Genomic DNA, 26,456 nt, shown 5'->3' on the forward strand with positions numbered 1-26,456 from the left:
GTCGACTTAGGGGAGATACGCGAAGAGGTGCCGGTGAAGAGGGTGAGGTGCAAGGCGGCGTGTAGGGGGTGGGGTTACGCAACCACTGGGACCCCCCACCCTCACGCTGAACCCTTATCAGACCTCCTGCAGAGAGCTTTGATCCCCCTCCCTCTTTCAACCTCCCTCCCACACCCCCTTCACCCTCACCCTCTACCCCCCCCCCTCTTCCTTCGGAGTTTTACTTCTGCTCCCGTAGGGGGTCCCGTGTGAATTATGTGGGGGTCATCCAGGAGGCAAGTGAGAGGACCCTGTGGGGGGCCCTGATAAAATAGGGGTCCCAGAGGGAGGGCGAAGATTGGGGCTGAATCACTGCTCTTGACACCTATCGCAACTTTATGGGTCTCTAGGTTCGATATTAATGTTTGCTTCTCAACAAGATATGGCTTCTACAAGCACACGCATGTTTTATAATCACATTTTGAAAAAAAAAATCAAGCATATCTTACAAAGCAAAAACAGATCTCTCAAATACTTTATCTTCGTCGATTTTAAAGTAGTATTTTTGTATACAGCATATGTAACATTTTCCGGCTAATATTGCTCTCATATTATGGTTTCACTGCCTGTTTGTCTATTCGCGTGTGCTTTTATTCCTGTTGGACCAAAAAATGGAGTTTACTTTCACATGGATCACTTTATCTGGGGCTTATTCTTAATATTTTGCACTTTTTATCGATTCGCGTGTGTTTCGTTGGTATTTGTGAAATGTTCCTTAAAGGAATCTGCACACTCGTGCTCTGCGATATCGATGTCTTGTTTTCTGCTGTTACCTGCTGTGCTCAGGCACCACGAATCGCCCGTATAAAATATACGGGAAACTGGTTAACGGGATCATCCGTGTAACATCTCAAATCATCTCAAAACACGGGACGAAAGTAATCGGAGTGGCATGCTCCAATATGTTGAACTTCTTTTGCACCGTACGTAGCTAACCGTGCTAATCAGAGGTCCGGTGGCGGGAAGGACAACTGAACACAAAAAGCGGTTCTAAATAAATGAGTTTTCAATCTGGATGATTTAAAAGTGCATAGCTCTAATATCGAAAGGAAGAGCGTGTTTTGTTGGCTAAAGTATGGTTACGCCCACACTTTTATTTGGTTTCTATAAATTTCCACACGGTAAGCCGCCACATCGTTGAGTTACTATTTGTGGTCAGGTCGCTTCTGAAAAATAAGCTAATAAGTTCAATTTTGCTATTTGTTAAGATAAAAAAAATGTGTTTAGTTTGATTCGTACATTTGTGTAAACGTTCTGACCTGCCCCCTTACTGGACATCGGATTGCTCCTTCAGTAAAAATAACGTATCTCATACTCTTTGGTTCTATTCGGTAAAGTCACGTAGGTAAAAAATAGAACCAAAGAGTATGGATCCTTGCAGTCACGAAAGCTTCAAATCTAGAACGTATCTCATTTCAATCGAAGGTGGCAGCGAAGGGAGCCAAGGACGCGCCTGATAAATAATGTTTTTTGCATGTCCACCGCGGAGACGGAGCGGTGAAATCGTCTCCGCGTGCAGGCGCTGGGCTGGATTGTCGGGATCGCGACTCGGGGTGAGAGTGGCCTTCATCCAGCAGTGGACTGACCATGACTGCTGCCTGACTGGCTTCGAGTGACCAACCACGTGAACACACCGAGGGGGGTGGGGGGTGAGGTCACGTGCGACCGGGGGAGGGTGGCGGGAGAGGGCTTTGGGGGGGGGGGAGTCACGTGGGACTGAGAGGGGGGGATCACGTGGTACCGGCGAGGGGCTGTGGTGGAAGTGGTCACGTGGGACTGGGAGGGGGGGTATAGAGGGACGGGCCGGTGGGTGGGGAGTCACGTGGGACCAGACAGGCGAGTGGGGGGGTGTGGAGGGGCGTGTCACGTGGGACCAGACGGGAGGGTGGGGGGATGTAGGGTGGGGATCACGTGGTCGCGGGTGAAACCTGAGAATCCCGAGCCCCGCCCCAAGGACGGATCACGTGACGCGGAAGCGCACCCCCCCACCCACCGCGCGGTGACGTCGCGTGACGTCTCGGCCCCGTGACCCGCGCCGCCATCTCTACCCCAGCGAGACGAGACGCGGCCCGGACCCACACAGGTAGCGCTCCCGCTGCGGGCCCCTCTCGGGCCCCCCTCGGGCCCCCCTCGGGCCCCCCTCGGGCCCCCCTCGGGCCCCCTTTATGTCTCCTACACGTAGCGCCTCTAGAGGTGACGCCCTCGATCCAGCTCAGTAATCCCCTGGGTAACCCTTTAAAACCACCGACAAGGACTCCTTTTCTCTAGGCACCGCCTCGATCCCCCTCGCTCACCATACATGGATCCCCTTGATCTTCTTCGTAGGCATCCCCTCGGGTGCTCTTGAGTCTTGACCCCCCACTCGCTGCCCCTTTATCCCTTTTACAGGCACCGCCTCTATAGGTTACCCCCCCCCTTGAGCACCCTACATGTACCCATCTCGGCCCCCCTTTATCCCGCCCACACAAATCTATTTCTCCTTTATATAGGTGCCTTTTCGGTAGTCCCCAGACCCCCTTGTAGGGACCCCCCCCCCCCGTTTATCTTGCTCGTAAGGTGTATCTCAATCCCCATTGACCCTCGTCTCGTAAGTACTCCTTGAGACACCGGGAACTTTTCACTCGTCTACCAGTTCCGCGTTTGCTGGTACAGGTACAGTGCGTACTGTCACGGCGACGCTGCCGACGGACGGCACCCTCGCTGCCGGCTTCGTGGCCGTGGTCGTCCCCATCTCCCTTCACTCCCTGCCCCTCCCATTTCCAGCTCTCCCTACGTCTCTCCGACCCTCTGCCACTGTCTCCCTCTCGCAGCTCAGCCTCCCTGCGCCTCTCCTTCCCCGCTTGTCTCCCTATCCCAGACGTCGTCCTTCCACCCCCCTACCTTGTCTCCCCCTCTCTCTGCTGTCCCTCATCTTCCTCCACCCCCCCCTCTCACCTTCTGTCGGTCCTTCCGGTGTCTGGTTTGGGTGTTGTGGAAGGATCTGGTTGATGTTAGTGATTGGGGAGATAAACCATGTTGTATTGTGGTCCCGAAAACTGGACGTGTTATGAGAAGTAGTTCGTGTGTGAGTGGTCTGTAGTGGTAGTATTACGGGTAGTGGTAGACATAGTGTGAGTGGTCGGGGTAGTTGTAGAATTAATGTGGTAGGGGTAATGTAAATGGTAGGCATAGTGGTAGGGATAGTGTGAATGGTAGGGAGTGTGGTAGGGGTAGTGTGAATGGTATGGGTAGTGTAAAATGGTAGGCATAGTGGTAGTGTTAGTGTGTGGTAGGGATAGTGTGAATGGTAAGGAGTGTGGTAGGGGTCGTGTGAATGGTATGAGTAGTGTAAATGGTCTCCTTACTCCCTCTCTGCTTCTCCCTACTCCCTCTCTGCTCTCCCTACTCCCTCTCTGCTCTCCCTACTCCCTCTCTGCTCTCCCTACTCCCTCTCTGCTCTCCCTACTCCCTCTCTGCTCTCCCTACTCCCTCTCTGCTCTCCCTACTCCCTCTCTGCTTCTCCCTACTCCCTCTCTGCTCTCCCTATTCCCTCTCTGCTCTCCCTACTCCCTCTCTGCTCTCCCTACTCCCTCTCTGCTCTCCCTACTCCCTCTCTGCTCTCCCTACTCCCTCTCTGCTCTCCCTACTCCCTCTCTGCTCTCCCTACTCCCTCTCTGCTTCTCCCTACTCCCTCTCTGCTCTCCCTATTCCCTCTCTGCTCTCCCTACTCCCTCTCTGCTCTCCCTACTCCCTATCTGCTCTCTCTATTCCCTCTCTGCTTCTCACTACTCCCTCTCTGCTCTCCCTACTCCCTATCTGCTCTCCCTACTCCCTCTCTGCTCTCCCTACTCCCTCTCTGCTTCTCCCTACTCCCTCTCTGCTTCTCCCTACTCCCTCTCTGCTCTCCCTACTCCCCCTCTGCTCTCCCTACTCCCTCTCTGCTCTCCCTACTCCCTCTCTGCTTCTCCATGCTTTTTTCTCGGTTACTCTGCCTGCTCCCTCCTCCCAGTGTCCTTGTTCCCTCGTGATTCTGGGTCCACGTGGCTCCTCGTGGCTAAGTAGATCGTGGGTGTTAGTGGTTGTGGTGTTAGTGGTTGTGTTGGTGTTAGTAGGGGTTTTGGTGTTAGTAGTGCGTGTGTTGGTGTTAGTGGTTGTGTTGGTGTTAGTAGTTGTGGTGTTAGTAGTGGTTGTGTTGGTGTTAGTAGTTGTGGGTGTTAGTGGTTGTGTTAGTGGTTGTGTTGGTGTTAGTGGTTGTGTTGGTGTTAGTGGTTGTGGTGTTAGTGGTTGTGTTGGTGTTAGTAGTGGTTGTGGTGTTAGTGGTTGTGTTGGTGTTAGTAGTGGTTGTGGTGTTAGTAGTGGTTGTGGTGTTAGTAGTGGTTGTGGTGTTAGTAGTGGTTGTGGTGTTAGTAGTGGTTGTGGTGGTGTTAGTGGTTGTGGTGGTGTTAGTGGTGTTAGTAGTGGTTGTGGTGTTAGTGGTTGTGGTGTTAGTAGTGGTTGTGGTGTTAGTAGTGGTTGTGGTGGTGTTAGTGGTTGTGTTGGTTTTAGTGGTTGTGGTGTTAGTAGTGGTTGTGGTGTTAGTGGTTGTGGTGTTAGTAGTGGTTGTGGTGGTGTTAGTGGTTGTGGTGTTAGTGGTGGTTGTGGTGTTAATGGTTGTGTTGGTGTTAGTGGTTGTGGTGTTAGTGGTTGTGTTGGTGTTAGTGGTTGTGGTGTTAGTAGTGGTTGTGGTGTTAGTAGTGGTTGTGGTGTCAGTAGTGGTTGTGTTGGTGTTAGTGGTTGTGGTGTTAGTGGTTGTGTTGGTGTTAGTAGTGTTGGTGTTAGTGGTTGTGGTGTTAGTGGTTGTGGTGTTAGTGGTTGTGTTGGTGTTAGTAGTGGTTGTGGTGTTAGTGGTTGTGTTGGTGTTAGTGGTTGTGGTGTTAGTAGTGGTTGTGGTGTTAGTAGTGGTTGTGGTGTCAGTAGTGGTTGTGGTGTTAGTGGTTGTGTTGGTGTTCGTGGTTGTGGTGTTAGTAGTGGTTGTGGTGTTAGTAGTGTTGGTGTTAGTGGTTGTGGTGTTAGTAGTGGTTGTGTTAGTGGTTGTGGTGTTAGTAGTGGTTGTGTTGGTGTTAGTGGTTGTGGTGTTAGTGTTGGTGTTAGTGGTTGTGGTGTTAGTAGTGGTTGTGGTGTTAGTAGTGGTTGTGGTGTCAGTAGTGGTTGTGGTGTCAGTAGTGGTTGTGTTGGTGTTAGTGGTTGTGTTGGTGTTAGTGGTTGTGGTGTTAGTGGTTGTGGTGTTAGTGGTTGTGTTGGTGTTAGTAGTGTTGGTGTTAGTAGTGGTTGTGGTGTTAGTGGTTGTGTTGGTGTTAGTAGTGGTTGTGGTGTTAGTGGTTGTGTTGGTGTTAGTGGTTGTGTTGGTGTTCATGGTTGTGGTGTTAGTAGTGGTTGTGGTGTTAGTAGTGGTTGTGTTGGTGTTAGTGGTTGTGGTGTTAGTAGTGGTTGTGGTGTTAGTAGTGGTTGTGTTGGTGTTAGTGGTTGTGGTGTTAGTAGTGGTTGTGTTAGTGGTTGTGGTGTTAGTAGTGGTTGTGTTGGTGTTAGTGGTTGTGGTGTTAGTGTTGGTGTTAGTGGTTGTGGTGTTAGTAGTGGTTGTGGTGTTAGTAGTGGTTGTGGTGTTAGTGGTTGTGTTGGTGTTAGTGGTTGTGTTGGTGTTAGTGGTTGTGGTGTTAGTAGTGGTTGTGGTGTTAGTAGTGGTTGTGGTGTTAGTGGTTGTGGTGTTAGTAGTGGTTGTGTTGGTGTTAGTGGTTGTGGTGTTAGTGTTGGTCTTAGTGGTTGTGGTGTTAGTAGTGGTTGTGGTGTTAGTAGTGGTTGTGGTGTTAGTAGTGGTTGTGGTGTTAGTGGTGGTTGTGGTGTTAGTAGTGGTTGTGTTGTTAGTAGTGGTTGTGGTGTTAGTAGTGGTTGTGGTGTTAGTAGTGGTTGTGGTGTTAGTAGTGGTTGTGGTGTTAGTGGTTGTGTTAGTGGTTGTGTTGGTGTTAGTGGTTGTGGTGGAGTGTTTGTGTTGTTAGTGGTTGTGGTGGTTGTGGTGGTTGTGGTGTTAGTAGTGGTTGTGTTGTTAGTGGTTGTGTTGATGTTAGTGGTTGTGGTGTTAGTAGTGGTGGTGTTGGTGGTTGTGTTGGTGTTAGTGGTTGTGTTGGTGTTAGTGGTTGTGGTGTTAGTAGTGGTTGTGGTGTTAGTAGTGGTTGTGTTGGTGTTAGTGATTGTGGTGTTAGTAGTGGTGGAGCGGTGTTGTGTCGTGGTTAGCGTGCTCCTCTATCCTCCCGGCGACCCGAGTTCGATTCCCGCAGACGACCAACATCAGTAGCAATTATCTGAAGCAATCCTGGGCCTCCCCTAGGTCGACTCGGCCTCAAATGGGTATCTAGTGTGAGATGTAATGGTTGTGTTAGTGGTTGTGGTGTTGGCGGTGATGGTGGTGGTATTTATGATGTTCGATGAAGGTTGTAGTATGAGCTGTGATGGGTGATGTTGTTGGTATTGATGTGGCGATGTAATGATGGTATTCACGTAAGTAATGTTGTTGATGTAGTAAGTGATATAGTGATGTGTTGATGTAGTGAGTGACGTTGTGATGGTAGTTATGTTGTTGGTATTGATAGAGTGATGGTGTTCATGTAGTTATCTTGTTGATGTAGTAAGTGACGTAGTGATGTTTATGTAGTGAGTGACGTAGTGATGTGTTAATGTAGTGAGTGACGTAGTGATGTGCGGATGTAGTGAGTGACGTAGTGATGTGTTGATGTAGTGAGTGACGTAGTGATGTGCTGATGTAGTGAGTGACGTAGTGATGTGCTGATGTAGTGAGTGACGTAGTGATGTGCTGATGTAGTGAGTGACGTAGTGATGTGTTGATGTAGTGAGTGACGTAGAGATTGATGGTGGTGACTTCCCTTTTGATCCGTCTCTCCCATTACGCGCTCTTGCTCTGGGGCAGAGTGAGTTATCGTGGTGGCGTGATGTGTCGATGTTAGGGTAGTGGTGATGTTGCGTATGGACCAAGTGATTTGGTATAATGTATTTTGATGTTAGAATCGTGAATAGTGTTGTGATGTTCTTAGTGCAGGCGTTAAATTGGGAAAGGAGTGATGATAATGTTGTGATAGTGTTGTGAGTAGTGGGATGTTATTCTATCGACGAGTGTTGTGATGTTAGTAATGATGTCATGTTATTAGGAGTGATGTAATGATAGTAGTGATGTGATGTTGTTGTTACGGTAGTATATTGAGTAGTGATAGTGTGTTGAGTAGTGTAGTCGTAATGTTAGTGATGTGGTTAATAAGCCTACGTGTTAAACTGGTTAATACTGTAGTGACATGTTATGCAAGTCATGTGTGTATGATCATGTGTATGATCATGTGCTCTGTGGGGGTGGTGATGGTGGTGATGATGATGAGTAATGTCAGTCGCCTGGTAGTGTTGTCATGGTAAAATAACAATAATTTACATCCCTTTGTTAATCCATTGCTGGATGAAGGCATTCATACTTAATGTCAGTCCGGATCAGGGTTTAAAGTAGTGATGATGATGTGAGGGTTGTTAGTTACACTGAGTAGTGTTCTGGTGCTAGTGTGATGTTGAGTGCATAGTATTGTGAATGTGTGGGTCTGCGTGTCTTTGTGTGAGTGTGTCAGTGTCTCTGTGTGAATCTGTGTGCGAGTCCGCGTCTCTGTGTGAGTGCGTGTGGTTCTGTATGGGGCTATGGGTCTCTGAGCGACAGTCAGTCATAGGCAGAGGGGAAGAGGCAGGTCTTGAGCCGAGACTTGTGCAGGGGCAGGGAGTCGACAGCACGGATGGCTGGAGGAAGAGTGTTCTAGACAATAGGGGCAGCAGAGGAGAATGAGCGACCTCCCACCAAGCGAAGCAGTGGAGATGATAGGGGAGAGGTAAGAGAGCGTCTGGAAGGAGTACAGTGATATGAGAGGGGAGAAATTGGAGAGTTCTTGGAAGTAAGGGGAGAGGTAGGCAGGGTATAGAGTCCAGTGGTTTTGTGATGACGTGGTGATGTTGATGTGGTGAGTAGTGGTGTTGTGATGACGTTGTGATGTTGATGTGGTGAGTTGTGGTGATGCTGGAGTGGTGAGCAGTGGTGTTGTGATGACGTGGTGATGTTTGTGTGGCGAGTAGTGGTGTTGTGAGGTTGCTGTGATGTCGTGTGTGGAGTGATGTCAGGTCTATTAGCAATGCTGGATCACGTGCGCTGTTTGGTGAGAGGTCACTGATGGGTTGCTTTGTTGTTGTGGTGGTGTTTGATGACCATTTTGTTGTGTTATGTCATGTGTTGTGCTAGTTATGTAGTGTTGTGTTGCTTGTGTAGTGTTATACGTTTTGCTGGCTGTATAGTGTTGTGGTGTGTTGTTGTGGTGTGTAGTGGTGTGTTGTGCTGGTTGTGTTGCGGTGTGTTGTGCTGGTTGTGTTGCGGTGTGTTGTGCTGGTTGTGTAGTGGTGTCTTGTGCTGGTTGTGTAGTGGTGTGTTGTGCTGGTTGTGTTGTGTGGTGTTGTGCTGGTTGTGTTGTGTGGTGTTGTGCTGTTTGTGTAACTTTGTAGTGTGTAGTGCTGTTGTGCCGCAGTAGTGGAGAGAGGCTGCGCAATATGCCTTGGCTCGGCGCCCTGTGACCCCAGCCTCCTTCCCCCCTCCCCTCACACTTGAGCCTCTTGGGTCCTCTTTCAACTCCAGTTCATGATCCCTGACCCCTCAACCCTGACCGCTCACCCTTGACCTGTCTAGTCGGAGGCGGCTCAGCTCTACTGATGAGTGCGGATGGCACCGAAACCTTCCATACACAAAACTCACCAAAACTCGCCCCTCCACACATCCCTTACTCTCACGTTGGCGCTCACCCATGACCTGCCATACTCACTTATCCAGACTCAACAACCTCACTCAATCGCCCCGACTCACCCCCGATTCACCTGTGTTTCTGTCTATGCCGGCAGACTCCGCCATGACTTCCCGCAAGAAGGTTCTGCTCAAGGTGATAATTCTCGGAGACTCTGGGTACGTGCACACGTACACACACGTAAACGCACTTACATGTACTTACACGTACAGAGATTCCCCGTATAGCCTTAACAGACTGTTGGGGCAAGTGCTGTTAGTGAGGACCTATGAAGGCTGGAACGGCACATGAGGAGGTGGGTGGCCAGCACCATGCTTGGCCGCCTTTGTTTCTCCAGTGGCGATGTTTACACACCGCACGAGGTACTCATTTCAGGATGAATAGGCCTCGGGGGAGGCCCAGGACCAGTTCAGATAATCGTCACTGGTGTTGGCCGTGGGCGAGAGTAGAACTCGGGTTGCTGAGTTTGTAGTGCAACGTGTTAACAACTTTGCCACTGCCCCCCACGTAGGTATACAGGGATGCCCCATGTAGCCTCAAACAGACAGTTGGGGCATGTGCTGTTAGGGGACTTGCACGCTCTGATAAATGTAGGCCGCAGTTTCTGAATTCGGCTTTGTAGTTGATGGCTGTAGGGCTGTGCGCGTGTGTGTGTTTGTGTGTCTACACACGTGTGTGTGCGGGCTTGTGTGTGTGTGCGCAGCTGTGTGTGTGTCACCCCTACAAGTCTATAAGGCAAAATGTGGGGAGCGGTAGTGTCGCGGTTAGCACACTTCGCTATAAACATCACCACGGGAGACAAATGCGGCCATGTGTGGCTCTTAGCCACACCGCCCTCTCGTGTGCCGTGTCGGCCTTCATAAGCGCAAACTCGCTAAACAGCCCTTGCCCCAACATCCTGTTAATGGCTACACGGGACATCTTCGGCACAGGGCCTTGCTGACAGCATTTGCCCCGGCAGTGTATAGAACTACACGTGGGACCTGTGCCTGTGTGTGCGAGCGCAGGGTGGGGAAGACGTCGCTCATGAACCAGTACGTGAACAAGAAATTCAGCAACCAGTACAAAGCGACCATCGGCGCGGACTTCCTCACCAAGGAAGTGATGGTGGACGACAGGCTCGTCACCATGCAGGTGTCGCCCGCCCCCCACGCTCACTCATGCTCACCTCTACTCACCCACGCTCAACTCTACTCACAGATACTCATCCTTGCACCTATTTGCTCCGTGTCCCCGTTGGTCCACTCTCACCCATGCTCGCCTTCGTCTACACTTATCCTGAGCCGCGCTCGTGCACCCGCCCTCGCCTCAAGCCCATGCTCACCCACAGTGAGCCCGCCCACTCGCTCCTGCTAACCCCAACCCACTCCTCACCTCAGGCCCACTCACCCCCGGCTCCTCACCAGTGAGCGTTTTCGGTGTACTTTGAGAGACGTTTCTACGTGTCGCAGTCTCTGGGACCCTGCGGGGTCAGGAGCGGCACCAGTCTGTGAGAGTTGCCTTCTGTCTCATGTATCGGTGTGTTTCAACATCTGCGTGTGGGTGTGTGTACTGTCTACCTGTGTCCTGTCGGTCACGTCCCTGCCTTAAAGTGTTCTTGTGTTTCGAACTGGCACACGGTGGGGCAGGAGCGATTCCACTCCCTGGGCGTCTCTCTCGGTGTCTCATGTCCCCACGTCTCCCCCTGTGTTATCCCCCTGTGTCTAGATCTGGGACACAGCAGGGCAGGAGCGGTTCCAGTCGCTGGGCGTGGCGTTCTACCGCGGCGCCGACTGTTGTGTGCTCGTTTTCGACGTGACGCAGCCCGGCACGTTCAAGACGCTGGACAGCTGGCGCGACGAGTTCCTCATCCAGGCGTCACCACGTGACCCCGAGAACTTCCCCTTCGTGGTGCTTGGCAACAAGATCGACATGGAGAACAGACAGGTGGGAGAGATAAAGAGAGAGACACGGGAAAGAGAGAGAGACTGAAGGGAGAGTGGTAGCATAATAGTTAGCACTACATTACAAATCCCGCGACCCAAGATAAATTCCCCGCTTACGGCAAACATCAGTGGCGAAATTAATCTACCAGCCTTTGGGACTCCCCCAGTTTTACTCGGTCTGAATGAGTACCCTGTGCTGTGCATAAACATCGGCATTGGGGAGACAAAGGCGGGCGGGTGCGGTCCTGGTCACGACACCCTCCTCGTGTGCCATTCGGGCCTTTGCAGGTACTCGCTTAACACTTTCCCATTCCGTGATGACTGCAAGGTGCAGGGTGGGGTCCCGTTACTCACCGCAGAGAACTGTAGCGGCACAACCGCACACTATGATAGCTGGCGCCAAACTGTGCCACACGCCCTCCCATATGGTCTTGTGGAAGCCTCGTCACAGATAAAGTTATTTCATTTAAGTTTTTCTTTCGGTCCCGTTCCGATGACGGGCCATCAGAATGACAAAGGGTCAACAGCTCTTGGCCCCTGCAGCCTGAGTGTGCTACCCAGGGGACCTTTGGCCTTATTTGTGAGTCCCTGTGCTCCCCAGGTCCCGACGAAGCGCGCCCAGACCTGGTGTCAGAACAAGAACGACGTCCCCTACTTTGAGACGAGCGCCAAGGAGGCGATCAACGTGGAGCAGGCCTTCCAGACCATCGCTCGCAACGCGCTCAAACAGGTATCATCACCATCGTCAACACCATCACCAGCATCAACACCATCACCAGCATCAACACCATCACCAACTTCAACAACGCAGAATACAACCAACGTCAATAACATCATCATCATCGCCATCGCTAACATTTCCATCAACATAAATATCACCACCACCTTCACTACCGCCATCACCATCAACACCACCATCATTAACGGCACCACCATCAACACCACCATCAACACCACCATCAACACCACCATCAACACCACCATCAACACCACCATCATCCACACCATCACCACCAACATCATCCACACCATCACCACCAACATCAATAATGTCACCATCATTCACGAACATCACCGCCATCGCCACCATGCTCATCATAAACATCACCATGAGTACCATTAATGCCTCTCACATCACCAACATCACAACCATCTTGCAACGTAAAACAACATAATCAACATCGCAGAGCAGTATATCTGAGTATTTGTGTATGTATGTATGCATAGTGTAGTGGAGCGCGATAGTGTAGTGGTTAGCAAGTTGCGCTATGAACCAACCATGAGATCTGAATTCAATCCGTGCTCTCAGCCAACACAAGTGACGAATATCTGAACTGGTGCTGGGTTTCCCCTAGGTTGACTCGGCCTCAAATGAGTACATGGTTCGGTGTGTAAACATCGCCACCGGGGAGACAAAAGTGTTCGAGCGTGGTGCTGGCCACCCATCCCCTCTTGGACCGTGCCTGCATTCATAGGCGTCGCAAACAGCACTTCCCCCAAAAGTCTAAGGCTACGGGGGGGGGGGGGGGGGGGAATATTTGTCTTTTCTGTTTGCATATCTGTGTGCGTATGAGTATCTGTGTTTGTCTTTGTGCACCCAGCCTGGCACGAGCGCAGTAGTGACACCACCGCCACTTAATGGCCAATAACGGTTGTTGTATCTTTTGTGTACATTTATGTTAGGTGGAGTGTGTACAGAGGTGGATCTGTATATTGGTATGTATATGTCCCTGTGTATCTCACATATATGTGTGTGTGTGTCCCTGTGTGTGTGTGTATTAGGAGACGGAGGTGGAGCTGTATAACGAGTTTCCCGATCAGATCAAGTTGACCAACAACGACAAACCAAAATCCAGCAGCTGCTGCTAGAGCTCACTCAGCGCTCATGCACGGGTCACTCAGCCCTCAAGCACGAGTCACTCAACCCTCACGCACGGGTCACTCAGCCCTCAAGCACGAGTCACTCAGCCCTCACGCACGGGTCACTCAGCCCTCACGCACTGCTCACTCAACCCTCTCGCACGGCTCACTCAACCCTCACGCACGGCTCACTCAGCGCTCACACACGGGTCACTCAGCCCTCACGCACGGCTCACTCACCACTCACGCACGGGTCACTCAGCCCTCACGCACGGGTCACTCACAGCTCACGCACGGCTCGCTCAGCGCTCACGCACGGCTCACTCACCGCTCACACACGGCTCACTCAACCCTCACGCACGGCTCGCTCAGCCCTCACACACGGCTCACTCAGCCCTCACGCACGGCTCGCTCACCGCTCACGCACGGGTCACTCAGCCCTCACGCACGGCTCGCACACATCCACCCAGCCTTCGTCGCACCTCTCACTCACATCGAGCTCTCACTCAAAGCTCCATCACCACAGCTCTTAAGAACACCGACTCACACTCATCTCCACCTCGCACGCACATATAGCTCACACACACACGCCGAGCATCATGCACACACTGTACACACACTAGTGCACGAATTTAGTCACCGGTCAATTCACACACCCTGCTAACACGCACACGCCTGGTAGCATGCTCTCACACACATCCATGTTAACATTCACACGCGCACACCCTGCGTTGCAGGGTGTAACGCACACGCACTTGGCGCTTGCACATCTCCCCCCCCACCCCCCACGTGGGGAGAGGTGGGGGGGCAAGGGGAGTTTGAATAACATTATAAATACAGTACTAACGTCGCCCCTCGCGTAGTCCCCTGTGTCGCCCCGCATAATTCCCTGTGTTACCCTTCGCGTCCCCCCCCTGTGTCGCCCCACCAAGAGTCGGTCCCTGTCGTTCCTCGCATAGCCCCCTGTTGGCACCCCACCAAATCATCCCTGTGTTTACCCACCAAGAGGTGGTCCATGTTGCTTCGCGCATAGCCCCTTTGTGTCACCCTACCAAATCGACCCTTGTGTTGCCTCTCGCATAGTCCCCTGCGTCGCCCACACCCATCTTAACAATATTCACGGAGTTACGGGGGGCAGAAGTTGAAACGGATAATTGGAGGACAAGTTTGCTTGTAGAGTTATAGACATGCCTTTGCTTTGCTCTCCCCGAACTCTCTCCCACCTTGCCTCTCTTCACCCTCTCTTCCCCCTCGCTCTCATTTCTCCCTGCCCCCCCCACCCACTCCCGGGGGCTGTGGTGCCTGGATCACAAGGGGGTCTTAATTTAGGACCCCTGGGCACCCCCTGTAAGAGCCCAAGACCAGGCCATGCTCGCTGTATTATGTCTATCCCCAGTGCCCCAGAGTGTCTGGAACCCCGAAGTTCACTTGGTAATGACCACCTCTCAATGGAACCACAGCCATTTATACAACATTGGTGTATGGGTCATGAGCCCTGAAAGAGCAGAGGGGGTAAAGAGGGAACCGGAGGTTGTGGGGGGGGAGTTAGTGGTTATCCCTGTGATCCCTTCTCCCACCCCTGTACCCTATGACGCTGCACTGCCCTGACCCCCCTTGCTGCACCGCCGCCCCCCTCCTATGCCTGCATCCCCCGCTACCCCCTCACCCTCTCCTCCGTTACCACCCCCTGGGTCTCGGTCTCTCAACATCTCTCCTCCTCTCGCTCGGTTTCCCTTCCTGCCCCTCTTCTTCCTCTTCGTCTCTCCTCCGTCACCACCACCGGTGTTTCTCTTTCAAATGATGAGTAAAAATCCAGGGGAGGAATTTCAATTGGGGTGGTGGAGGGTGGTGGAGTTGGTGGTGGAGCAGGTTGTGGTAATTTTTTGTTATTTTAAATTTCTTGTTTTCTTTGCAAGCTATTACCTGTGGCATGACTATGATGACGATGATGATTATTGTTGTAAAAAAAAACCCCAATATATCCCGTATAGAGATGACCGATTCCTCCGCGTGTCTTTTCTCTGAGGGGTCAGGGTCAGCATCACGGTCAGGGTTAGCTTATGGTCACCCACCCCCCCTTGGGGTTCTCTGTTAACGGAGAGTAAGGGGTGGGGGGGGGGAATGACAGCTTGATTGGGGGTTCGGGCACCCACTTAGGGGGGGGGGAACCAGTCCCCTCTGCATGGCGAGAGGAGTCTGGTTTGACCCTGTGACCTCCGGCCAAAGGGGATGCTGCCGAGTTCATCCCACGTGATCATGAGCGCGGCGAGGAGGTGGTGGACGATGTGGTTGACGAGGTGATGGCGAAGGGACTCTGATAATTGAGGAAATGGTTATTGAGGTGATGGTGGAGGTGATGGAGGTGGTGGCGATCGAGTGGGGATGGAGGTGATTCGGGAGATGATTAAGGAGGGAGATGTGGAATATGGTGGTGACAGGGGCTGATGGTGGTGATGGTGTGTAGTCATGATGATCATGGGGGGGGGGGGGGGGTTGCGTTGCATCTTGGGAAAATGTTAAATTCACCCACGGAGCTGGGCAGCACAACGTGTCTGCGGTCACGTGATGCGTGTGAGGGGTGGAACCTGCCTGGAGGCCACGTTCTATGATCCTCGACCGGGACACGTGGATGGCAGCCGCTCCCTCGCTCCGTCGGCAAGAAGTGGACAAAAGGACCCCTCGTATATCAACATAATTAAGACCTCGAACTTTCTGACATTAAATAAGCGGACAATGTCTCCTTCACATGTCTCTTCACCTATTTTTACACGTCCCATCAGCCCCACGGGCTTCTGGGAGTGCGCAATTTCAGCAGCATTTTCAACGCAAGCGAAAACAACTCGATCCGATGTCGACATCCAGTGTATCGAGCAGCAGCAGTCATTTTATTTGCTTGAACCAGTGCTGCCGAGCTGCCCAGGTGTCTTATCGACAAGGTCCCTCCGTGTCAGACGCGGGGGGTCCCCAGTTCGATTCTAAACCTCGAGGAAGTTCACAGAACGGAGTCGCTCCCAAACGCGTCGAAATGTTGGCCCCGCCCACGGCTCGGGAAACCACGCCCACGGCCATATTAGGCGTTACGATTTTAAAAATAATAGGTTTTTACCCTTACTAGCAATAAAACAGGCGGTGTTAAGATGTTCAAACACCAAATAGAAACCATTTTCAAGGAATCGTGTCTGCATTAAACCACACGTACGTACTCTGGTGAGACTTGGCCCGAAAGAAGGCTGATCTGGTGTAGGCCACTCATTAAAAGACAATGCAAATATAAAATTTCGATTTAAATTCGTGACTGCAGGGATTCATCTTCTTGGTTCTTTCGGTAACGTCACGTAGAATGCAAATAAAATAATAAAAATAAAACAAATAAAAAATAAAATTCTGAGAAAATAAAACATTAAAAAAATTCTGAGAATTTTATTTTATTATGTTTTATTTTTATTATTTTAATTCCATTCTACGTGACTTTACCGAAAGAACCAAGAAAATGCAAATATCAGAGCATTTTTTTTGCATGTTCACCGCAAGTACCGTGTGTGGTTAATGCAGTACTTGATTCCTTGCAAAATGTTTCTATTTGGTGTTTGAACATCTTCACCTCTTGTTTTATTGCCAGAAAGGGGTAAAAACTTTATATATTTTTTCATAATTTGATGCTGGCAAAAAATGGTTTTATTTAGGAGTCCAATTGTTTCGAAACGTGATCTATGATTTTTCTACCTACGTGACTTTACCGAAAGAACCAAAGAGTATGGATTCCTACAGTCACGAAAGCTTCAAATCAAGATTAATTGTTTAGTACGTTGGGATATGGCCATTATGAACAACTGGCAGAGCCCCCTGCTGCTGCTGATGAGCAGGGCTTGTCATGGCTTGTCATGGTTAAACTCAATATCGATTTCTTTTTAAAAACCACAACACTCCCGTCATTGTTATTATTTTACGTGCTACGGAGGGCCGTTACCCCGAAACGTCGCCAAAATAGTTTCCCCCCTTTAAGGCCCCACACAGCGGTGTTGTTGTTGACACTCGGGACGTGTTGAGTTGTCTCTGCTCGTTCACCACTTGCGACGCAGCAGCAACAGCAGCAGCATCGCCAGGTAATTTGTGGAATGTTAATGACATCACCGCAGTCAATTAAGCCTCATCGCTGTTGATTGCTTAATTAGGCAGACGCCTGCACATGCCGTCCGGTGTGTTTGGGACGGTGATGGGCTCATCGTAATCAGCCACGGTCAATTCACTGCTGGATGAGTATTGTGCGCTCTCGCGATCCACCCAAGGAAACCTGCTGCGCTACAGCGTGGTCCAGATATCTTGTGACCACTCCCCCCCTCCCCATTTAATTATCTAAAACTTAATATTTTAAGCAAGGTTTTTTTAATTTAACACAAATGCATATACAAAGGAAAACTGTTAGAGGTCATTGGGGGGGTCACAAGACATCTGGACCACCCTCTACACCGCGAGGAGCTGATCCCATCTCTTCTTCTTTCATCATCATGAGTCCATGGGGGGGAGTGGCTAAGGTGGCGTTAATGAGCTGGGGCGTGGCTACTACGGGGGGGGGGGGGGGGAGGAGCTCGGATCACGTGACAATGTTAATTGGCTGCCGCGCGTGGAGAAGCGGGATTTGAATCCGGGGTGCTCGCGGGGACTTGCGTGTACACACACGGGTACAGACACGTGTACACAGGTAACTACACACACGGGTACAGACGCGTGTACACACTGCGACACACAGGTAGAGCTACAGACGCGTGTACACACACGGGTACAGACGCGTGTACACACGGGTACAGACGCGTGTACACACACGGGTACAGACGCGTGTACACACACGGGTACAGACGCGTGTACACACACGGGTACAGACGCGTGTACACACACACGGGTACAGACGCGTGTACACACACACGGGTACAGACGCGTGTACACACACACGGGTACAGACGCGTGTACACACACACGGGTACAGACGCGTGTACACACACACGGGTACAGACGCGTGTACACACACACGGGTACAGACGCGTGTACACACACACGGGTACAGACGCGTGTACACACACACGGGTACAGACGCGTGTACACACACACGGGTACAGACGCGTGTACACACACACGGGTACAGACGCGTGTACACACACACGGGTACAGACGCGTGTACACACACACGGGTACAGACGCGTGTACACACACACGGGTACAGACGCGTGTACACACACACGGGTACAGACGCGTGTACACACACACGGGTACAGACGCGTGTACACACACACGGGTACAGACGCGTGTACACACACACGGGTACAGACGCGTGTACACACACACGGGTACAGACGCGTGTACACACACACGGGTACAGACGCGTGTACACACACACGGGTACAGACGCGTGTACACACACACGGGTACAGACGCGTGTACACACACACGGGTACAGACGCGTGTACACACACACGGGTACAGACGCGTGTACACACACACGGGTACAGACGCGTGTACACACACACGGGTACAGACGCGTGTACACACACACGGGTACAGACGCGTGTACACACACACGGGTACAGACGCGTGTACACACACACGGGTACAGACGCGTGTACACACACACGGGTACAGACGCGTGTACACACACACGGGTACAGACGCGTGTACACACACACGGGTACAGACGCGTGTACACACACGGGTACAGACGCGTGTACACACACGGGTACAGACGCGTGTACACACACGGGTACAGACGCGTGTACACACACGTAGAGCTACACACACGCGTGTACACACACGTAGAGCTACACACACGCGTGTACACACACGTAGAGCTACACACACGCGTGTACACACACGTAGAGCTACACACACGCGTGTACACACACGTAGAGCTACACACACGCGTGTACACACACGTAGAGCTACACACACGCGTGTACACACACGTAGAGCTACACACACGCGTGTACACACACGTAGAGCTACACACACACGCGTGTACACACAGGTAGCTACACACACACGCGTGTACACACAGGTAGCTACACACACACGCGTGTACACACAGTTAACTTACACACACACGCGTGTACACAGGTAGCTTACACACACACACGCGTGTACACAGGTAGCTACACACAGGTAGAGCTACACACGTGAACAGCATCCTTTGTCTCCCCCCCCCCCCGTGCTGATGGTGTGCACACCGCACCAGGTACTCCTTTAAGGCTGAATCGACCTCGGGATATCCGCCACTGTTGGTGGAGTCTGGGAACGGGAATTGAGCTCGGGTTGATAGCGCAGTGCGCTAACGGCCGCGCCACCGCTCCCCACGTGTACCCACGAATCCTCCCCCCAGGTCTCCTAATCCTCATCCCAAGACCGCGCGCAAATGGCCTCGCGTCTCCCCCTCCTCTCCATTTCCCTCCACCACTTCGTCATCCGGCTCCTCGTCCTCCTCCTCCTCGCATCTCTCTCACAATGCGAACGCCACGGTTCCTCGACACCGCCCAGGGATCCTCCTACCAGCGGTGACCCATTCAGGGACCCTCAGAGCGAGGTCCCATCCAGGGATCCTCCTCCTAGCGGGGTCCCATCCTCCGAACGGGGGCCTCCGGTCGGAGGAGGGGACCCCCCTCCCAGCGCGGAGCGGAGTGGAGAAGGAAGCGGAGGCGGCCACGGGGCGATGGCGAGGGTGGCGATGATGATGGAGATGCAGGCGGAGTCGAAGCCGCGGCTGGGCCTCTGCTGGAGCCGGGCCCTGGCCGAACTGCGCGCGGGCTGCGAACGGCTGGGCGAGGAGGCCCAGCGGCGCGTGGCCCTCGCGTTCACGCGGTGCCACCTGAGGGCGGCCGGCAGGGCGCTGCCCTCGTGCCCGCAGAGGCCGCGGGACCCCCGCACCTGCACGCGGAGCATGGATCCCGTGGCGTTCAGCGCATACACGGAGTTCTACACGCACGCCCACAGCGTGTGCCACCACCTGCGCGCACAGGTGTGGCCTGGGACTGTTGTTGTTGTTGGAGGGGGGGGGTTATTTTTGTTGTTGTTGTTGCCTCGCTTGCCAAACGCTTGAAAATTGGGAGTCGCATAATTGTTTAGTGTGACCCGCTTGCCCGTTTCTCGATTTCGCACTACGATCGTTATTTGTTGTCGTTGTTGCATTGTGTTGCCCATGTAACTTGCTGACCCGCCCATACTGGACATCGTAGCAACTCCGCTACTCTACGGGACGTCTGGCATATATTAAAAAAAAACATTACCAGCGTGTACGACATTCTCTGGCACGTGGTCGTGACGGGAACTGCAAGATCCGACCGTGTCCGTCCAGTGCTCGCCGAGCTGCATTGGCTTGCGTTTGCCGAACGATTTCCATTGTCGGGTCGCTGCGAATTCATCGCACACGCACACAAAGCGCTTGCCAAAAAAATTAACCACGGTACCTCGCTGATCTCGTCGCTGAGCATAAACCGCCACGCGAACTCCACTCCTCGTCGTCGTAGCAGCGGCGGTGGCGGCTTTTGGCTGCTGGCCATCGAACACAGACGGCGGTCACCGCATCGCGTGGCGCTTTCGGATGCGCTTCTGCGGCCGTCTGGAACGCTCTTCCTGTCGATGTTAGGAAGCCGCTGGAACTACGCCGCACTTTTAACTCTCGATTGAAAACTCATTTCTTTAGCACTGCTTTTTGGTGTTGAGTTAGTCGTCTTTCCCTCCGCACCTCCGATTAGCAGGGTTGACATACACTTCACTGTCCCCGTGCCCCCTTGTCACCCGTGCCACCTATCCCCATGCCCCCTGTAACCCGTGCCCCCTATCCCCGTGCCCCCTGTAACCCGTGCCCCCTATCCCCGTGCCCCCTGTAACCCGTGCCCCCTGTAACCCGTGCCCCCTGTAACCCGTGCCCCCTGTAACCCGTGCCCCCTGTAACCCGTGCCCCCTGTAACCCGTGCCCCCTGTAACCCGTGCCCCCTGTAACCCGTGCCCCCTGTAACCCGTGCCCCTATCCCCGTGCCCCCTGTAACCCGTGCCCCCTGTCCCTGTGCCCCCTGTAACCCGTGTCCCCTGTAACACGTGCCCCCTGTAACCCGTGCCCCCTGTAACCCGTGCCCCCTGTGACCCGTGCCCCCTCTAACCCGTGCCCCCTGTAACCCGTGCCCCCTCTAACCCGTGCCCCCTGTAACCCGTGCCCCATGTCCCCGTGACCCAGGCGTGGCGCGACGACGCGGAGTCGCTGCTCTCCGTGCTCGCTCGCGGCTCCTCGCGCTTCTCCCGGCAGCTGCGGCGCAGCGCGGAGCTCGGGGAGAGCATCCTCACCTCGCAGGGAGAGTTCGTGAGGGCGCAGCACAGAGCCGCGCGCAGCGGGGAGAGCCTCAGGAGAGCCCTGGCACAGTCGCAGAAGGGTGAGCGGGTAGGGGGGGATGGTGGGCGAGAGTGTGAGGGAGGCGTTAAGGAGGATATATAGGTTGGATGTGGTGTGGGCAAGTTGGTGGGTTACGACACGGGTGAGTGGAGTGAGGGTGCGAGTGAGTCGCGCTGGCAAGCATTGTGTGGATAATGTTAGTGAGCTGGAACCGGGCGGACAGCTCCCTATCTCGGTGTCTTCCTGCCTCCCCGTGTCTCTATCTACCCGTGCATTTTTCCCCGTGCATCTCCTTGATCTTCCCGCGCGTCTCCACCACCACCGCCTCCTCCCACACCAGGAGTCCGCGTGGCCTTCTCGGAGCTGCGGGGGAGCGCGCTGGAGAGCCGCGCGCTCTTCGCGGAGTCGCTGCGCCGCCTCTCGGCGCTGCACGCGCTCCTCGCCGGCGATCTGGGGGGCCTCCACGCGGCGCTCCTCTACGCCCTCTGCTGCCCCCTCGCCTGGATCCTCACCACGGCCACATCGACCGCCAGAGCCAGGCGAGGGGGGGGGGGGGTGGAGATCGTGGGGGATAGGGGAGAGCTGGCGGCTGTGGTTGGGTAGAGTTCTGGGGGTGATGGTTGTCGTGGTCGTAGCTCTAGGCGATGGAGTAGTTGGGTGTAGTGTAGTTGCTGATTGGTGTGGGTGTATTATTCTGGTTATGGGTGTGCAGTTCTGGTAGTGGTTGCTTAAAGGTCTGGTTGTGGCGGTAGTTGTGGTGGTAGTTCTGGTGGTGGTTGTGGTTGCCTCAGGCCGTGGTTGTTCGTGCTCCTCACGGCGCAGCTGCTGCTGGAGCGAGGGGTCACGACCCTCATCACCTGGGGGGATCCCCCGGGGCCCAACGTGCAGGTGAGGGGGGGGATAGCTCACCTGGTGAGGGGGGGGGTGATGAGGTGAGAGTGTGAGGGGAGGTGAGCGACGATCATTGCAACAAGGTGGTGAGGATGGATGTTGAGGGGTGTGACTGGATTGGCGTAATGAGGTGTGCGGGAGTGGGTGAAAGGGTGTGATGATGTGTGGCGAGTGGTGACGAGGAGTGAAGAGGTATGACGAGGTGAAGGGGCAGGGTGATGTGGTTACGAGGTGAGTGACGATGTAGTAGACCAGGCGAAGGGTTGAGAATGAAAAGTGAACGTGAAGACGTGAGGGTTGTGGTATATTTGACGAGGTTGTGCGAGGCACGGCATGCCATGAGATAGCCTTTATTGCATTGTGACGAGGTGTGTTAACGAAGTGATCATTCTGTATGTTGACAAGGTACGTTCATGGGAGCTGTGGTGGGGGACGTGTGCGTGATGACGAGGTGTAGCGATGGTTTGGTGTATTGACGAGATGTGGTCGTGCTTAAGCGAGGAACGTTGGTGACGATGTGAGGCTATTGACGAGGTGAGTGAAGAGGTGGGGTTGTTGTTGGTGAGTGACGAGGTGGGATTGTTGTTGGTGAGTGACGAGGTGGGGTTGTTGGTGAGTGACGAGGTGGGGTTGTTGTTGGTGAGTGACGAGGTGGGGGTTGTTGGCACAGGACGAGGTGTGGCTGTTCTCGTGGTGGTCTCGCCGCGTGGCGCTCCTCGTCGCGCTGCTCCTCCTCCTCTTCGCTCACCACTCATTCCGCGACCTCCCGGCGCTCAACCACCGCCTCCTGGTCACCCTCGTCGCGCAGCAGAGACAGCTCACTCACCACCTCCTCGCCGCCCGTGAGACGCTCCCCTCGGCCTCGCCCTCCCCTCTGGTCCCCCTTGCCCTTCTCTCGACTTCAGAGACCCCTCTCTGTGTGGGACCCTCTCTGTGTGGGGACCCCTCTGTGCAGGGCAGAAGCCCCCTGGGAAGGGGAATGCGGACGCTGGGACCCCCGCGACTGAGCTGAGCATCCTGACCGGGTCCCCCGACGTTGAGGGCGCTTGCAAGAGCGGAGGAATGCAGCTCGGCATAAGACGGGGTGAGAGCGTGAGCGAGATGGTGAGCGTGAGGATGAGAGGGTGAAGCGTGTGAGCGAGCATGAGGGGAGTGAGTGTATTGTGTCTCGCACCCCCCCCCCCAGATTCCTCCCTCCAGCTGTGGGGCCCCACGCGTGGCCCCCGTCCCTTCAGGTCCCCGGGAGGTGTACGGAGAGAGGTGCAAGTGGAAAGGAGGGGCCTCCATGATTCCATCTTCATCGCAAACATCTCCAGCTCGGTGAGCCAACCACCACCACCACAATAACCGCCATTCGCCACTAAGTGGTGGTGACGTCAGCACTGCGCTTATGCCAGGCTAGGTGCACCTTAAGGCCACATGAAGTGTCAAACACCCGCTGACAGGTCACAGGACAGACCCAGGTGTCATGGGTTGACTGAGATGACTGGCCGATGGACCACCTGTGCCATCCCTACTGTGCCAACTTGCGATGTTTTAGCCGCCCGGCGCTCCGTTCGTTGTTGTGAGCGTCACTCCTCTGCCCTCTGTTGTTGCTGGAGCGCGTCTGCCTCCAATTGCCAAGTAGCGTCCTTCAAGAGCCTTTTCCACAGAAGTTGATCTTGACACCGCTGGCACCAGTTATGAGCAAGTGTACTTGGCTCCATATCCGCTCATACCACATCATTCCATCTCTTCTCTAGTGCGTGCAGTGCTTGTTTAGCCCCCTCTATCTGGCTGAACAAAAGTTGTTTAGGCATGCAGTGGCTGGGCATGCGGGTTCCATGACCCAGCCAATGCAGCCTTGCCTGCTGGAGGAGCTCACTGATGGGACTGTGTCCAGATCTTTTCCAGGATTTGTGAGCTCCTAACACAATCCAGCCTGGTTAAACCTAGGATGGATCGTAGGCAAGCCAGCCTGAATGTTTCTAACCGGCGAAGATGTTCCATTAGTGGGGTCCACATTTCGCAAGCATAGAGAAGGGAGGACATAACCGTGGCCGAGAAGACCCGAAGCTTTGTGTGGAACAACAGACCGGGTAGCGTCCACACCGTGCTACGCAGATGATGAAAAGATTCTGCTTGACTGATTCGGGAGACCTATGCTGTCAAACCAGATCTGATAATAAGCACACTGCCCAGGTATGGAAACCTCTCCACTCTCTCCAAAACTACCCCACCAATGAGGAGTTGTTGATGGGGTGGAGTGTTTGATGACACAATACCCAGCGAGGTGCTTAGTTTTGGAGGGGCTGTAGCACACTCCAGGTTCAGCAGCAGCGCCTCCAACTCCTCACATTGAGCTGCAATCACCAGTCCATCAGCGAACATAACATTGTTGACCAATAGGGAGCCATCACTCGACCGCACCCGAGCATCGATCAGCCTCCCACTGTATCTGTACCAACTGGAAATTCTGCCTGTACAGCCATGGAAAGTTTATCGAACTATGTGGTCAAAAAGATTAATTAATGTAGGTGCCAGAGGGACATACCTGTCGCACCCCAAGGTAAACAGGGAATGGCTCTGACTCCCGGTCACGTAGCTTTGCCCGGGCCCGCCCATCATCATGAAGGTCCTTAATGATTGTGAGCAGAGAGTCAGGAACAATAAGCCTGGGCTCTGGGTTGATGAACAACCTAGAGCCCAGGCTTATTGATGGTATCATAGGCCTCGACCGGGTCAATAAAGCAGAGATGTAGATTCCCTAAACCTCTGCTTTAGCATACGGACAGAAAATATGGCATCTGTGCAGGACCACCCTGGCCTGAAACCACATTGGGGCTCCACAAGTCTCTCCTCAGACATCATCACCACTCCCACCATGATCAATCACCTCCCTCACCATCATTACCACCACCACAACCAATCACCACCGCCATGCCTACTTATATCAACACGACCATTATCCTCATTACCATAATGACCACCGCCGTCACCTTCACCACCCCTCCGCATCCCGTGCTCACCCTCCCCGTGCCCCCCCACCCCCCGTGCCCCCCAGGTTCTGCGTTGCCGCCTACGTGAGCGAGGCCCGGGGTCCCTGCCGTCCCCCTGCATGCTGCACCATGACGCCCAGCGCAGGGTGCGGCGTGGAGTGTCACCAGATGGAGCGTTCCCAGGCAGGGTGCAGGATATGGAGCCTCCCGCGAGGGCATCTTCAGGCGGGGCGTTCACAAGGTCTAGGGTGCAGGACCAGTCCTCAGGCAGGGTGCAGGACCAGTCCTCAGGCAGGGTGCAGGACCAGTCCTCAGGTAGGGTGCAGGACCAGTCTTCAGGCAGGGTGCAAGACAAGTCCCCAGGCAGGGTGCAGGACAGGTCCCCAGGCAGGGTGCGGGGCCGGTCCCCAGGCAGGGTGCAGGACAAGTCCCCAGGCAGGGTGCAGGACAAGTCTCCAGGCAGGGTGCAGGACCAGTCCTCAAGTAGGGTGCAGGACCAGTCTTCAGGCAGGGTGCAAGACAAGTCCCCAGGCAGGGTGCAGGACAGGTCCCCAGGCAGGGTGCGGGGCCGGTCCCCAGGCAGGGTGCAGGACAAGTCCTCAGGTAGGGTGCAGGACAAGTCCCCAGGCAGGGTGCAGGACCAGTCCTCAAGTAGGGTGCAGGACCAGTCTTCAGGCAGGGTGCAGGACAGGTCCCCAGGCAGGGTGCAGGGCCGGTCCCCAGGCAGGGTGCAGGACAAGTCCCCAGGCAGGGTGCAGGACAAGTCCCCAGGCAGGGTGCAGGGCCGGTCCTCAGGCAGGGTGCAGGGCCGGTCCCCAGGAAGGGTGCAAGACAAGTCCCCAGGCAGGGTGCAGGACAAGTCCCCAGGCAGGGTGCAGGGCCGGGTCTCAGGCAGGGTGCAGGGCAAGTCCCCAGGCAGGGTACAGGGCCGGTCCTCAGGCAGGGTGCAGGGCAGGGCAAGCAAAGGTGAACAGTCCTGATCGTGACCAACTTGTGTTGAGGGACGGGGATGAGTAGGGGGGGGGGGGGGGCGCAGTGAGAAGGGGAGCCCACAGGGAGGTGGTGGGTGTCCCCTGAGAGGGAGAGCCGTTTTAATCGCGTTCCTGATGTCGTAATAAAGGAGTTTTTCTCAAGATCATGGGAAGCCATGGACCTTGTAGTGGAGACGTTCCTCGTCGCTCGTCGCACTCATCGGCAGGGTTGCGGCAAATGGCAATCTGCAGAGAGCAGTTTGCGGTGGGGGGGGGGGCTTAGTGATCCCACCACGGCGGCAGCAGTGCCTCGAGTGACTGCCGGACGACGCGTGCACAGCGCTACTTTACCCACGGCGTTTTGAAATGGCACCCGCTGTGACAGCTCAGGTTTGTGTTGTGTGACCAATTGAGAATGCAGAAGGCCAGGATGAGTCTCGTTTGCAAGAGTTACTTGAGTCTGCTGCCAGTAGGGGGCGATAATCGTTGCTCTGTGTGATTCCCAATTGAGTAATTTGCAGTGTAATTTTTCATAATTGGACCGTGACGCCGGCACGCATTGGCCCACTCGTGCGAATGGCGTCATGCGG

At 54.0% G+C, this 26,456-nt stretch overlaps 2 protein-coding genes across 3 annotated transcripts; both read left to right on the top strand.

Annotated features, from left to right (window-relative positions):
• Positions 1-1,970: 1,970 nt before the first annotated feature.
• On the top strand, positions 1,971-14,658 carry RAB7A (RAB7A, member RAS oncogene family). The gene is made up of 6 exons (XM_032971628.2): positions 1,971-2,122; positions 8,974-9,034; positions 9,884-10,010; positions 10,584-10,802; positions 11,403-11,531; positions 12,584-14,658. Exons 2-6 carry the CDS (start codon positions 8,982-8,984, stop codon positions 12,668-12,670), a joined length of 615 nt encoding a protein of 204 aa, XP_032827519.1. The 5' UTR covers positions 1,971-2,122; positions 8,974-8,981; the 3' UTR covers positions 12,671-14,658.
• Positions 14,659-17,244: 2,586 nt separating this feature from the next.
• Positions 17,245-26,047, top strand: LOC116952316 (uncharacterized). 2 transcript variants are annotated; one of them, XM_032971559.2, is made up of 9 exons: positions 17,245-17,360; positions 19,026-19,658; positions 20,874-21,066; positions 21,367-21,565; positions 21,818-21,914; positions 22,588-22,759; positions 22,873-23,001; positions 23,104-23,237; positions 24,961-26,047. In XM_032971559.2, the coding sequence occupies exons 2-9, from the start codon at positions 19,059-19,061 to the stop codon at positions 25,873-25,875; spliced, it is 2,439 nt and encodes an 812-aa protein (XP_032827450.2). In that variant the 5' UTR covers positions 17,245-17,360; positions 19,026-19,058; the 3' UTR covers positions 25,876-26,047. The 2 variants fall into 2 exon arrangements, with proteins under 2 accessions (XP_032827450.2, XP_032827449.2); XM_032971558.2 differs by having other exon boundaries at positions 17,254-17,360; positions 18,882-19,658.
• Positions 26,048-26,456: the final 409 nt, after the last annotated feature.

The sequence above is a fragment of the Petromyzon marinus genome, chromosome 46, assembly GCF_048934315.1.
Source record: "Petromyzon marinus isolate PM22_M1 ecotype Great Lakes invasive population chromosome 46, UKy_Petmar_22M1.pri1.0, whole genome shotgun sequence".
In the NCBI taxonomy this organism is placed as follows: Eukaryota; Metazoa; Chordata; class Hyperoartia; order Petromyzontiformes; family Petromyzontidae; genus Petromyzon; species Petromyzon marinus.